Here is a 14348-nt window from a genome sequence, read left to right as displayed (position 1 = left end):
GAAATGGAAATATCTGTCACAGACTTCAGAACATGGTTAAACATTTCTGTGTTCCTGTGAATCTGTCTCTCTCATTAATCCTGCCTGGGGAGGATATAAGAAGACTGATAACTTTCCAAGCAACTAATGAAATATTCTGCATGCAGGCTTATTCACGTCATTCATTTTCCTCTTAGAGTTCACCAACTGTTCAATGTTATTGCTCCATGAGCTTTCTTCAGGCACATGTTGCAAACGAGTCAACTTTTTTCATGTAATCTAAAAATAATAATCCTCCTCAGAGCTTTGTTGCAATATTGACAGCTATTTTTAATCCCTATGTCCAACATTAAGGTCCGTTCTACTTGAAATGCCATGTAATTGAAATTACAAGCTTTCCGCTCTGTATAGCAGGCAGCATGCCAGCACATTCTTATGCCAAAATCATACTGAGCTAGTCCTTCCCAAACCATGATTCATGCTGATGCAGACAGGGAAAACCTACACATATGGCTGCATGTAATAAGACAGACAGAAGCAATGCTTTTGTTTTTAAGAACTGGTAATTCTGAGATTGAAAATCTTATGTTATTGCCGAAGATAGCATAGGTTCAAATACAGTGCTGATTTTCACAAAGAGTGGCCCTTTTACTAATAGTGTTATATACAGTTAAGATAGAAATATACATATACACCCCCTATTTGGAATAGAAAGGAAGGCCAGGAATCTAAATTAGAAGTCTTCAGGTCAGTAGTTTTTTTGGGTTGCCTTAGAGGCATCAGCAAAGCCAATGAACACTTGTCATAGCTTCCTTTACAAATCCTCATGACACAAAGGCAAATTATATGGTAGAATCATCTAAAAAGATGTATGTGGTAAATGGTCTGCTTTGCTGAAAGACATTTTGGTGAAACATAATATTAGCTCTTTATTTTCCTTTGCAAATAGTCACTACATTTCCAATTAGCACCACTTCTCTGATTGTCCCAGTCCCATCCTTTGCCCTTTCCAAAGCCACAAAGAACACAACTGGTTTTCATCACCCCTCATCCTAAATCCTCATTTTTCCTCAGCTGAGTTTCAAGCAGGCATGATATTCAAAACAATGGAAACTTTAGTTAAAAGAAAAACTATCAAGAGATAAATTGATATTAAATTGCTTTGTAGCGACAGGAAGACACGTTATATGTTGTCTTGTAGATGCCACTAGCCTGTTTGAAAACCCAGGATGACCCCTTCAACTCTTGACTTCCAGAATTTACAGGATCATTGCACTGCTGAAATCAGCACTTGGCTGAGACTGTACTCTGTGTTCTTTCCAGATGTGAATGTCTGCGGCTGAAGAAATATGAAAGGCTAGAACATAAACGTTTTATCCCAAGATGCTGAAAAAGAAAAGACTTGATGTTCCGGAGAAGGTTTTAAAGTAGGTTACTTCACAGATAACCTCCTTATTCATACATTAGCCACCTATGCTAAAAGCAGATATAGAAAACAAAAGCACATGCACCAAAATTACAATAAAACATAAAAAATAGTACAGCTGGTAAACCTAAGGACAATGAGCTATTTATGTGCCAACAAGGAAAAGACAGTGAAGATAAAACTCTTTGTTTGTATAAAGGAAGGAACAGTGCCATCTGGAAAAAGAAATAATAATGGAACTTTGAAACTGTGGGCCAAAATAGACAAATCATGGGAGTTTCATAAATTGGATATGCCAACACTTACATTTCATTTCAGAGGTGCCTAGGAGCATCCCTTAACTAGACTGGAGATGCAGCACTGGAGGAAGAGAGAGTATAATCTTTCTACCTATGTCATTTCTCTGCTCTGAATTGCCACCCAACAGCAGAAGATACAGAGATTTCCACAGTGTGACTAATAGTAATGGGGCGGGTGATTTAGATCAGGGAAATAACATATGGCAGGGAAAGGGTTTCTGTTTGCCACTTCCATTTAATTTGAGAATTCTCCTATGGCTGCTTGTTGAACCAAAAACAGTGGGAATCATTGTTCTCCTGCATCTCATCTATTTTGGTCTGGTAACGAAAAACTGAAAACATAAACTTAAGTAACAATGTGAGTTGGGCAGAAGAATAGGAGTTAGAAGTAAATTAAGAGTTATGAACAAAAAACCATGAAGATTATTTATTTAATTAGAGCATTTTTACCCTGCTCTTCATCCAAAATGGCTCTCAGCACAGCTTATTAAAATCAGGAGTGAGGCATATCGTATATATTCCACAAGTGACAAATGCCCCCATTTTCTTTTTATCCGATGCGGAACAATATGCTTTGGACTCAAATTTTGCACTACAATGCAAAATAACCTAGACTGAAGTTGCATCGTTCATGGATAAAAGTTCGCAAGCGCTTAAGCTTTTCCGTGATGTTAACAAGTGTGAGGAGGTTATGCTGTTATATAAACTCATTTTAAGAAATGAATGTCAGTACATTTATTTGATTTAGTTTCTGAAAATCAAGGGAGGCTGAAATGAGTACAAGATGTGCCATTAAAACATGCTTTCTTGGTTGTAATAAAACACCTTATGAAAAACAGTACCTATTTTTGTGGAGAACAAACCACTGCACACTCTTGCACAAGCCAACAAAAATAGATTATACGATTTAGTTTGACAGAGGTTAACACTATCATAGCTATACTTACATCACAATATAGTATTAAAAATATAGCATACGATCCAGCCAGTTCAGTATTTTTAAGATGGATTCATTTCAGTTGAAGATGCCTAACACGCCTCCTATTACAGGATTTCAAAGTGCTTACCTTTGTCTTGATTCTGCCAATATATATTTAAAATTACTTTTTAAAAATTAACTTTAAAAATCCTGAGCTCTTGCAAAACTGAAAGTACGTGCTTATACATAAACACTGACGTTTATACATGCTGAATATTCTGGTTGACTCTGAAAAATTGAACCAACTAATGTGATTCATATTCTAGTCCAGCGCTCAGGGAATGTGATACGCAAACCTCCAGTATTCCCTTCAGTTTCGTGCCAAATGTATTCAAGTTAATCTAGAAAAACTGAGGGTTTGTTTGTATTTATTTACAGAATTCGTGTCCATAAAACTGAAGACAGCATATATAGGGTCCTTATTCTTACCTGCTCTGCTGCTTGGAGTACATTCTCCAATTCATCACTGCTTTCCATTGAAATTTCTGCTCCAGGCACTGACGCTGTTTTAAAAGATGGGGGGGGGGACCAATAACGAATAATGAACAACATTTTTTATTATTGTGCACTCCCTGCACACCAACTGCAGCTGTGGAGATGAGATCAGAAGCATCTGCTTCTGGGTTTAAACTAATCAGAGCTCCCCATTACGTTTGAACTCAGGGAAGTGTGGCTAGTTTATGTTTAGTGAAAAGACCAGTATCGTACATTATGGTTTGAAGCTGGCTTGTTTCAATCAACTGAAGCTAAGCCAACCACATTGAGATTCCAAGTGCTGATATCACAGGGAACTTTGGTTTGTTTAATACTGGAAATGAAAGGTCCGATTTCCCTTTTGCAGCCATGCCAGGAGAGGGGAGGAAAGAGTACACAAAAGAAAGAGTATCCTGTTGTAATAAACCTCAGCTCCAGCTGATCTAGGCTTGGCATGACTTAGTTAAAACTGGGTTGCCAAAGAAGTCTCCTCTGATAATGAAAGCCTCTTTAAAATAACTTCATAGCTGCGTAAGTGATTTCTTGACTTCCCATCTAAGAAACAATTTACAGTAGCATTGAAGGTGGCAGCAGGGCACCAGCAGTGCCACCCCAATGTCCACAATGCATTGACCCAGACAGAGAAGCGATGGGGAGGGAGCTCTGATTTGCTAGTAGCATCATCCTCGTTCTGGCAAATGTAGCTCTGCTGCCCTCGCACACTGCTGCTGAATATTTGTGCAAATTCCATTGATTTGTGTCAGTTGACCCAAAATCTGCATTTGCTGACCTTTGCATATATTTGTAACTTGCATGAACCAGCCATTCATTGCTCAACGTGGAAAAGTGGCAAATTTCCAATAAAATATCAGACGGCAGAACAGCATTGTGAATGCAAGATTTACTACAATATGGAAGACGTTAGGGCTTCAAACCTTTTTAAAAGATGTGATAAACACTTATCCCACCACATCATGGTACGCACAGAGTTCATTGATAATGAAAAAACGTGGGAAAGTCATTTTACAGACCTTTCTGTTTCACGCATAGTTATTTTAACATAGCCTATATATTGCCATCCATGCACTGCCTTATTAACTGGGGCCAGTTTGCTTTGTTTTGCCACACGATGAGTAAATAGCTTTGCTCAGGAGTGGTAACACTGTTAATCCAGAAATAATTGCTATTTCCAGAAAATACTGTTTTACTGACATGTTCTGATGAAGCAGTTATTATCTATGAATAGCAGACTGAAACCATGTAATCCAGAACTAATGATTATGCAAGTATTTATATATATGTCTACATATAATTTTAATTAAAAAACTGACCCACTGGCTATGTGTTACTTTAAACACGTGGACCAACAAATGTTTGCATAACTAGCATTAACTATTGACATAATATTTTATGTAGATATATATTGCAAGTCATAGTTCACATTGTAATAATATACTGGACCCCAAAATTTGTTGATTGGACGCAACATTAATTTTAATGTTAAATTACGAAAGGTGAAACAATACCTTGAGTATTCATACTACCTGACACAGAGTCTGTATCATGGCCATTACATCTTGGTCCAGTGTTACTCCAAGGTGGACTCTGATTTAGATTACCATAAAGTCACTTAACTCTTTGTACCCCTTTCTATACCATCCAGGCCTGAGGAAGTGTTTCTCCATCATCCGAAGACTCCCCTGTAACTTCTCCTGTTCCATAACTATCTAGGAAAATGTGACCCCTAGGGGAGAGGAGGCACTGGAAAGGAAAGCCTCATGCGCCTTCTTAAGTCTTTAGATGACCCTGATCCTTTGCTGAGGAAACATCACCATAATGGTTTTTGTTATTGTTAATAATAATAATAATAATAATAATAATCCCCTGCCATTCACCAGCAGGTCCCAGGGAAGGTTACAACAATTAAAATTCAGTATGAAGAACATTTAAAACAATTAAAGTAACATTGTGAATCCTGGAAACATACATCTCAGTGTAAAGAGATGCATCCTCAGTGTTTACTAAAAGCTGCATAGTGAGTAGCACTTTTGTGGGGAGAGAATTCCATAGTTGATGGAAGTTTATGAGTTATGGGCAGCTCCATGTACAGCGCATTGCAACAATCCAATCTGGGATTACCAGAGGATGGAGTACTGTGGTCGCGTCATCTCTGCCCAAATGGAACCGTATCTGAACAGCTCCAAGTTGGAACTGGAAATAGGCAGGCCTATTCTTCCAAACCATAGTCAGCAAGGTTCACTGGGATCTGCCCAGGGTCCCGCCTTGCCTTGGCCCAGGCCAGCACTTCCCCCACAAGCCCCCAGCAGACCAGTTTAGATAGTCTGAACTTCATGAAACTCCCCTCCCCCATAACACTCATTTAGTTGTGAGCTCTATAGGAATATTCCTTACACTGAATCAGATCAGCAGCTCTCAGGATTTCAGACAGGGTTCTTTCCCAATCCTACCTGGAGAGGCTAGAGACTGAACCTGGAACTTTTGCAGGCAAAGCAGATGGTCTGCTCCTACTGAGCTTCAGCACTTCCCAGTTCTGGATTTTTAGCTAATTCATAAAGAACAAACTGCCACAGGAGAGGTATTTTGAGTGTAATCACATTGTGCCTGCTAACCAAGTTATACATCATTATCCAAACAGCAGAGATAAGCACTTTAATTCTGCAAAGCCTCAGCATTGTGCTGTTGTCTTCAAAAAGCAGAGTTGCATCAGCGTTTTCCACACAGTGTTAAATCTAATCTCAAAAGGGAGTGGAGTGTGAACAGAAGTGAGAGCAAAGAAAACAAACTTAAATAGTAAGGAACAGGGTCTGATGAGCTAAGTTTCTTTCCACACATTACTATAATTTGGTAACTGAAAAAGGAATTTGCCTCCCACCAAAACTGGTCTTAAAGTTTCCCAGCAGATAGTCTCAAATGTGTTTTTATCGGTATGTATTGAGTTGTTCAGATTATTCCATGCGAGGTAGCATAGCTCTTTCAAGAACTTACCGACAGATTGTGGTACTTCTTGCTCAAGAGTCTGGGACGCAACAGATACATCCTCTGTTCTTTCTGCCAAGTTATCTCCTTGCAGTCTAGGATGATTGAAATGGAAACAATTTTGAAGTTATATGGAACACTCCACTGATTAATGCACAAGACAACTGGACAGCTGCCAGCTTGCACTGCTAAGCACCACTAGGAGGCTGATGCCCTTACAAAAGTGTTGAAAGATCCTGGGGCTGGAGGCTGCTGGCTGATAATTTAGTGCCTTACAGGTATGCAGCTGCTAATGGTGCCCAACATGGGCTGTATCTGCAGTGGGTACTATTATTTCATTTATTAAATTTATGTACCGCCCTTCATCCAAGGATCCGAGGTACGAACCGGACCTGCATGCAGCTGGGGCAGCACTCTCCATACCTCCAGTAAGGGCTCTGGGTCCTCCTCCTCTCACACAGGTGCTCTGTGGTGGAAGCTAGTAGCCACCCAGTGAAACCTCTCAAAAGCCACCATTGAGTCTGTACCTTACTATGTAATTCATTGAAAACATTAGTTGCATGAAGTATATCTTTTAAAACATTAATTATTAATATTCCTATAAAAATACGTATTTGAGACTAGCTAGCAATTTCTTTCTAAGGACTTTGGGAGGTGTTTTTTTTTTTTTTGGTAAGTGATAACTTATCAAAGCTGCTTCATCTACAGCTGCTATGGAAATGGCTGGTGTGATTGAGCTACATTCACAGCCCACCAGGAGTTAGCAATGGGATGACAGCTTTGTTTGGGAGCTGGGCGAGAGGCTCTGCTTCTTACCAAAGCTGGCTCCAGCATACCAACCACTGTTAGTCTCCTGTGCCTCCTGCCTGGAGCTCATTCAAGTTCTAGGCAAGCACTGCAGATAAAGGTTAGGACCTCTTTGGTTCTCTTTAACCACTCCAAGGTAAGTGCTGACTAAGCTCTGTTCATTTCTATCTTCATGACTGCTGCACTGATACAAGTCTGGTACAATGGGTTGGTTAACACATTTGTTCAGTCTCAATGATTTTGCTAAACCATTTCTGAGACTAAATTAGCATTCCCCAATTCCTCATGGCTTACTGGCTGGGATGTTCCAAGCTAATTTTTAGGTAGCAAACACTTGGCGTATGGATGCAGATTCATGCTCATGGAAGATTGGGTTAAAGGACTGAGAGCTGGACTGGATGAGCTTCTGATTTGCAAAGTACTAAAATATCACACATTTACACCACATAGGAAAGACAACTTGAGTAGAAAAGATTTCTTATCCACAGTTTTGAAAAGCTTTATTCACAGTCACAGTATTTTCTAAGACTCAGTAATTACTGAAGTTAGCTGAGCAATAGCAAGCCTGTAGCTTCTTCTTTTTTTGCTTTCTTTTTGATATATATATAGACACACTTGGCATCTGTTCTTTTCTTTTTTTAAAAAAAGTTGTGCTTTCTATAAATATAGCTGTTAATTACAAATGAAATTCATAGCCTTAAAAAAAATGTATAATGTATTTCAGGAACGCCAGAAATATCCAACCTCATAGGTGGGCTTCTCTCTACAGTGCCAAATTACTTGGCAGTAATTTCAGTAATATAGAATAAGAAAGATTGATCAAAGACAAATACACTTTGTTCCTTCCCCCATGATATGGTAAAGAGGACATCTACACTGGATGGGTTGAGATACTAACTAAAATTAGGCACGCTGACACACAGAAACATGGGTTTAGCAGCTGCTGAGGGCCCACAGTCACCTCCTTCCAGTCTCCTCTTCCCCAGATGTGAGTTTTTGTTTCCTCAATTCATGCCACAACTGGCACTGGCATATCCTTGGATGTCCAAGACTGAACTTCCTATCTTTCCTCTTAAGCCTGATCCCATTGTACACTTTCTTTATCCACAGGCAATGTTATTATCCACCCTCTTGAATGTGCACAGAGCATTGGCCTCCTCTCTGCAAATTTCTGTTCTATGGACTAGATTGTCTCACCTTGGCTTCTTCTAGGGAAGGGAAGGGCTGTCAGTTAAGGTTTCTCTGAGTTGCTTTCTCTCAATAAAGCAACCAAGTTGGATGGCTTTAAAAGAAGATTAGACGAATTCATGAAGATCTACCATATTATTTTCATTTTTGTATGCATTACTTGGCTGGAGAACTGTATTGCAAAATTCAGAGAAGTGTGAAATTCAAAAGCTAGCTGTGTTTTAGTTCTTGTATTGCGTTGGAAAGTGCAAATTAGACAGGTTTGCCTTTCAATGCCAGGTGAACAGAATTTCTCTCCTACCCCTAGTCTCTTCACACCTATCCAGCACTCAGCTGCTAAAATAATTTGCTGCTGGACCCTCATTGCTCCACCATGCAAGCATGGAACTATTGGGAAATGAGCATTTTTAACCCCCGTGTGATGCTCCACCTTAAATCCCTACGCTGGCTTCCTAAATCCAACACAAGCTCCTTGCCCTTACCTTCAAAACCATTCATAGCCTTGCATCCACCTGATACATCCACACTTATATCCTGATATATCCCTGCCTGTGAACTACATTATTCCAGCTCTAAGCACCTGCTTCTAGCTCCCACCATTTCACCCTTGCTGCACTGTATGCTTGGAACTACCTTCTCGGGATAAGAGATTTCACCTCTCCTACTTTATTCTTTCTCAAAACCCACTTTTCAGTGAAGCCTATGGCTAGTTCCCATGCCCTACTGTAATTATATCTGAGCACATGTCTCTTAAACAGTTGCATATTGCTCCTCTTCTTACTCCTTACTCCATTTTCCTCATCAGCAATTAAACTGATGAGTGCTATACCAGCTTCTTCTTCTTCTTCTAAGGCTTCTTCAAAGGTAGACCCACATATTATGCATTGCAAAAATCTAACCCAGAGATTACCAGAACACAGACAACAATAGGTAGGCTACTATCTGGGCCATCTGTTGAAGTTGATAGAAGGCACTCAATGCCACTGAGGCCACTTATGTCTTAAGTGACAGCAATGGATCCAGAAGCACCCACAAGTGACGTGCATGCTCCTGGCAAGATAAAAATGTAAAATGAATAACTGAATTCTTATCTGTCACACAGGTGGTATCAAGGACACATTTTCTTTTTTCTTTTCAATTTTAAACAGGGGTTTATGTGAACAACAAGTATGTAAAAGTGTATCATGTTACTTGTTTTACTTTCTGCAGCCACTCCTAAAAATGTTCATGAAATGACATCAGAGTTGGAAACACACAATTGTTTTGTGGAATTAAATATAGGCTTTCTTTTTTGTGTGCTTTCTGATAAAACCTCATCAATTTCACTCTTCCGATATTTTTTTAATATAGAAGACTATCTGGGAACTGTAAGTAATTACCCATTACAGCCTGAAGCTCTAGGGAAGTCAGTTGCTAATTCTACAGCAGATTATCACAATATGAAAGAATGTTCATTTAAAGTTTGGCAATAGTTTCTACATCTTGCAGAGTTTTAGAAATGTGAGACACAATCCATCTGGAACATCTACATAACTTCTTTTTTCCCATAAATATGTTAACATAGCCTGAATTTCATTTTGTATTTCCTGAAATGGTATTCAATGAACTGAGCTCATTCCTGTACACATTCAATGATTACTAAAAACAACAGCCATTTTTGGTTCACCAATGAAGAAGCACAACACATGAGTCTAGTGATGCCCCAATGTGTGTAGTCCTTTGAGTTGAAATACAAATTTCTGTGATTTAAAATTCCCATCTTCAGGTACTTCCAAGCCTAGCTCAGGTTTTAATCTGAGCCAGAGAAAAATGTCTCCTTTCACCACCTCTCTGCTCCTCTCCCCTTCCCTATAGCAATCTCTCAGGCATTAGGATCTCAGGAACATGTAATTTTCCTAATGCACCAGTTACTGCTCCCTTCCTCCTCCTCAGACTCCTCCTCCTCCTCTTTAGTTACCCTATTGCATCTTTACTTTACTCCTCCTCTTTAGTTACCCTATTGCATCTTTACTTTCTCATCCCGTCCCCATTGCCACCTCTAATTCCCTGCTGCCACTTACATCTTAAGAGAACAAGCAAAAAAACCAACTACCGGTAAGTGGCTTCCTTGATTTTGCTGCAGACCAGGGTAAGCATGGGAAAGGTTTGGCCATGGCAGGTCCATCACAAAACACTTTTGTCAGCAGCCATACTATCCTTTCCAAGACTCCACTTTCTTTACTCCTACCTGTGCTAGTCACAGATCAGTCACTGATTTGAGCACTGGAATCTACTAAGTATACCAAAAGGTGTTTTTTCCCCTCCTTCTAGCTCACTCCACTGCACTGAATGCTTCTTCAAAGGGTTTCCCTACCTTCAGGACAGGTCCTTTGGAGAATAGAGCTCAGATTGGTGAGAGAGGGGGAGAGACTTGCTTTGCATGCGGAGTGCCAAGTTCAATAGCCTACAGATTCTGGGCTATATCTATGTGAATGTATCTCATACATGAAGGGTGAAAATATACATTATACATGGAATTAGTCTGAATGCTCATTCTCTGCCCTAAAAGCAAATCCCTCAGAATTTCAAGACTGGAGGTTGAAACTATTTCTGCCATCCTTCAAATTTATGCTCATCTTATTTTAGTTTTGTTAATGCAATGTGATGGCCCAAGACTAGGCTCCCCATGCTATCAGAGAAGGGATCCAATGACAATGGGTGTGGAAGACAGGGTTTAGGAGCCATCTGAGGAGAAAGCCTCCAAAGCAACCAGCATATAGGATGCTCCCATGGAAGGGAAGCTCCACTGGTGATGTATCCATCCACTCTGCATGAGGAGGTAATCTTTCTTCCTTCCTGTGACTCAAAAGACTCAATCCCTTGGAAGTGTCCACTCCACCGCTGTAAGACATTCACCTTCCTGCAGGACTATTTGAGGCCATAGTTGATTCTGGTGGAGCAACATTTCAAGCACTGTTTCCTTAAATTGCATCCAGTTTAACCTTGAAACCAGCTGCCACAATGTGCTGTCCATGGTCCTGACCACCACAGTCTATCCTGGACTCTTGCTGCAAACTTCTGTAGGCTCCAGCCTATAACAGGACACTTAGATCAACCTTATACAAAACTACCTGAGAGTAAGACTCACTGAACTGAACAGGGCTTACCTCTGAACAGACATATATGGGATTGTGCTGCTAAGCACATATTTAGGGAATGCTCAGCCATGCAAAAACTGTATTGGGCAAATGAGCCATGAGTCACCTAGATTTTGAAGGATATACGTACATATGTGTTGGTTTAGTTTTGGAAGTCTGATTTTTCACATTATACTGGGTTTTAAAATATGCATTGCCCACTAGTTTATTTAGAAAAAGGAGCATCTATTTTATACAGACCACTTACTATAGTAAATGGTGCTTTAGGCCACATACTATAGCAATAGCCACAAATAAAACTTTAAGGCCTCAATATTATCTTAATATGAAATACAGTGGTACCTTGGTTCTCAAATTTAATCCGTTCTGGGACTCCCGAAATGGTTCGAAAACCAAGGTGCAGCTTCTGATTGGCTGCAGGAGCTTCCTGCACTCAATTGGAAGCTATGGAAGCCACGTTGGACATTTGGCTTCTGAAAAACATTTGCAAACCGCAACACTCACTTCCGTGTTTGTGGCGTTTGGGAGCCAATTTGTTTGGGAGCCAAGCTGTTCGACTACCAAGGTACCACTGTACTAACCTTTCTAGGTTTCAGATGTTGGTACAAAATTTCCACTGAAGACTAAAGATTCTCTTTAATTTGATAGGTTATTCAGCCTAACAAATGTCACTGTTACAAAACACTGCATCAGCAATCCTGTAAACATTTACCTTCGAGTTAAATGAAAATACTTATAAGTAGACATGCATAGGGTTTTACAGCACATTACACTTTTTTCTGTGATTCGTAAAGATAAACATGGAATTACCCTTCTAGAAACAAAACAAAACAAAAAAACCACATGTGGCATAAAATGATTTAGAAATGCACTGAATTTTGGCATGGGTGTATTTTCTACCGCAGATAATGCTAGCAGACTGGGTTAGTAAACACAACAACAAACAAACAACAAACTATTGCTTTTTCACAGTAAAACAGTCAGAGACAGGCCACCAAAGAGCACTGGAGTCAAATAATACAACTGATCATGCTTCTCTTAAGAAGCATGCTTACTTGCTACAGGCAAATATATAGCCTGGTTAAGGAAATAAGGGTTTTTGTTGTTGTTGTTTGAAAATAAGTTTCATTTTCTATTTTAGATACAAAAGAAAAATCTCAGCCTCCCCTGAAACATACCACCAGTGAAAAGTAAACAAAATCTTACTGGAAGTCCTTTATAAATTACTTCTGATACAAACCAGTGACAGTTGTAATCTGCTATTAAAACAAGCCAATAATAGTAGACTGCTTCTTAGCATTCCAAGCCAGAAAAGTGGGGAGAGATAGAAAACAGCATTTGTATGAGACACATCCCTTCTTTCCCACTGCATCTTTATAAAACCATGTGGAGGAAGTATCCATACATTCTTCTCTTGTTTTTCCCTCCATCCAATAGCTAGCATTAGTATTAGAATTAGAATTAACTTCCTGTGTAATGGAACAATTCAACCTTTTCTTAAATTTAGCCTGTGCCTGACCTGTCATGTCTGATGAAAAGATATATCAACTTTGTCTTAAAATTCCAAAAGGAACATTTTTTCCTTCCTAACTGCTGTTTAGCATCCTTCTAAATTACTGCACACACATGGAGCAGATTCATTATCTGTTGCTTCAGCAGGTAAGACCTGTACCAAGAGGTTCAAATTACAAAAGAGGGGATTTCAGCTCAACCCTAGGAACAGCTTCCTGTCAGTAGAATGTTCAATAGTGGAAAAGACTGCTGCAGAAGGTGTTGAACTCACCTTCATTAGAGTTTTTTAAGTCACAGGAATGATTGTCACCTATCAGGGATGATGCTTTAGCAGTTGAATTGGACTTTTGAGTCCCTTCCAACTCAATGATTCTACAATCAAGTAGCCTTTTGCTTGGTAAGCAATTTCTCTTTAATTGAGACAATAAAGAAGTTTATTGGAAACTTCTTATATGATGATGATTTATTAATTTATATACCATTTAATACCAAAATAGTCTTCTAAGTAGTTTACAAAAAACTGAAATAAACAATTGCACAAGTATTAAAATATAAACATCCATAATTAAGATTGCTGTACCATGTACAGATCTAAAACGTGGGAATGGGTTAAATTTCTGACCAGCTCACAGTGATGACTAGTGATGGGAACTACAATTTCCAGGGTGCAATATAAGGCACAATAAACTTGCATATGCTAACGTAAGCCAGAAGAGAACTTTTGAAAACAGACGACTGGTTTCCTCTAAATTATTCAATGAAGTAAATAATGTAAACACCAAGCCAATTCCATACAGAGCCAAATTACAGCAAAGAAATCTATGTAACTGCAGTGGAACAAATTCCTGTTTGTGCCACTACAGTAATCAAATCAATACAGCCAAACTGTAAAGACTGATCCAACACCTGTGTAAACATGCCTCACCTCAAAACTTGTCTTGCTTCCTGTGTTCTACATCCTTCGTTATTGAAAACATAAATCATTCAAAAATGTATCATCTTCAGTTTCATTATATGAATGAGCTGGATGTTTTTCTATGTTAGTATATTTACCAATACACCTGCTTGCCCATATTTGTTTGTAATTTGTTTTAAACTGTTTTTAATGCTGGATGTCATATTGTTGTAACCCTGGGACCTCATGGCAAAGGGTGGCTAAACTGATGTTGATGGTGAGGATTTTTAGTCACTTTAAAAATTATTTAAGGCCACCTATGCTATCAATTTTGTTTCCAAATCCCTACAACATTTCAGTGTATCAGAGTACAATGCTTTAATACCTAAGGAAATGTCATACATTGAAATTTTCAGGAGGAAACTTCTTCTGCGAGGGTTTTTCCTTACATTTTCGAAAGCTATGAAATGTGGTTGCTTGTGTATCTAAATTAACAGGCATTCCTCCTAAGCACCAAAAGTGATAATACATTTTCCCAGAGCACAGAATCTGTAAAGAATCATAATTATCAAATGTTTTCCAAAGATCAGGAATTATTCCATTCTAGGGCAATCTTTTATCTGACGCTTGCTTAAAGCCATTATCTCACATTAGA

At 39.0% G+C, this 14348-nt stretch overlaps 1 protein-coding gene across 4 annotated transcripts in view; it reads right to left on the bottom strand.

Moving 5' to 3' along the window:
* C7H8orf34 (chromosome 7 C8orf34 homolog) overlaps positions 1-14348 on the bottom strand; it is an 87584-nt gene that overhangs the window by 22050 nt on the left and 51186 nt on the right. For all 4 annotated transcript variants that reach the window (XM_033155350.1, XM_033155349.1, XM_033155353.1 and 1 more), the window contains exons 9-10: positions 6164-6249; positions 3113-3186 (exon numbers count right to left, since the gene is read on the bottom strand). In XM_033155350.1, the coding sequence (XP_033011241.1) occupies positions 3113-3186; positions 6164-6249 (160 nt within the window). The remainder of the gene's footprint in view (positions 1-3112; positions 3187-6163; positions 6250-14348) is intronic.

The sequence above is a fragment of the Lacerta agilis genome, chromosome 7, assembly GCF_009819535.1.
Source record: "Lacerta agilis isolate rLacAgi1 chromosome 7, rLacAgi1.pri, whole genome shotgun sequence".
Lineage (NCBI taxonomy): Eukaryota > Metazoa > Chordata > Lepidosauria > Squamata > Lacertidae > Lacerta > Lacerta agilis.
The sequence above is the reverse complement of the archived record's forward strand: the minus strand, read 5'-3'. Positions and strand labels throughout refer to the sequence as shown.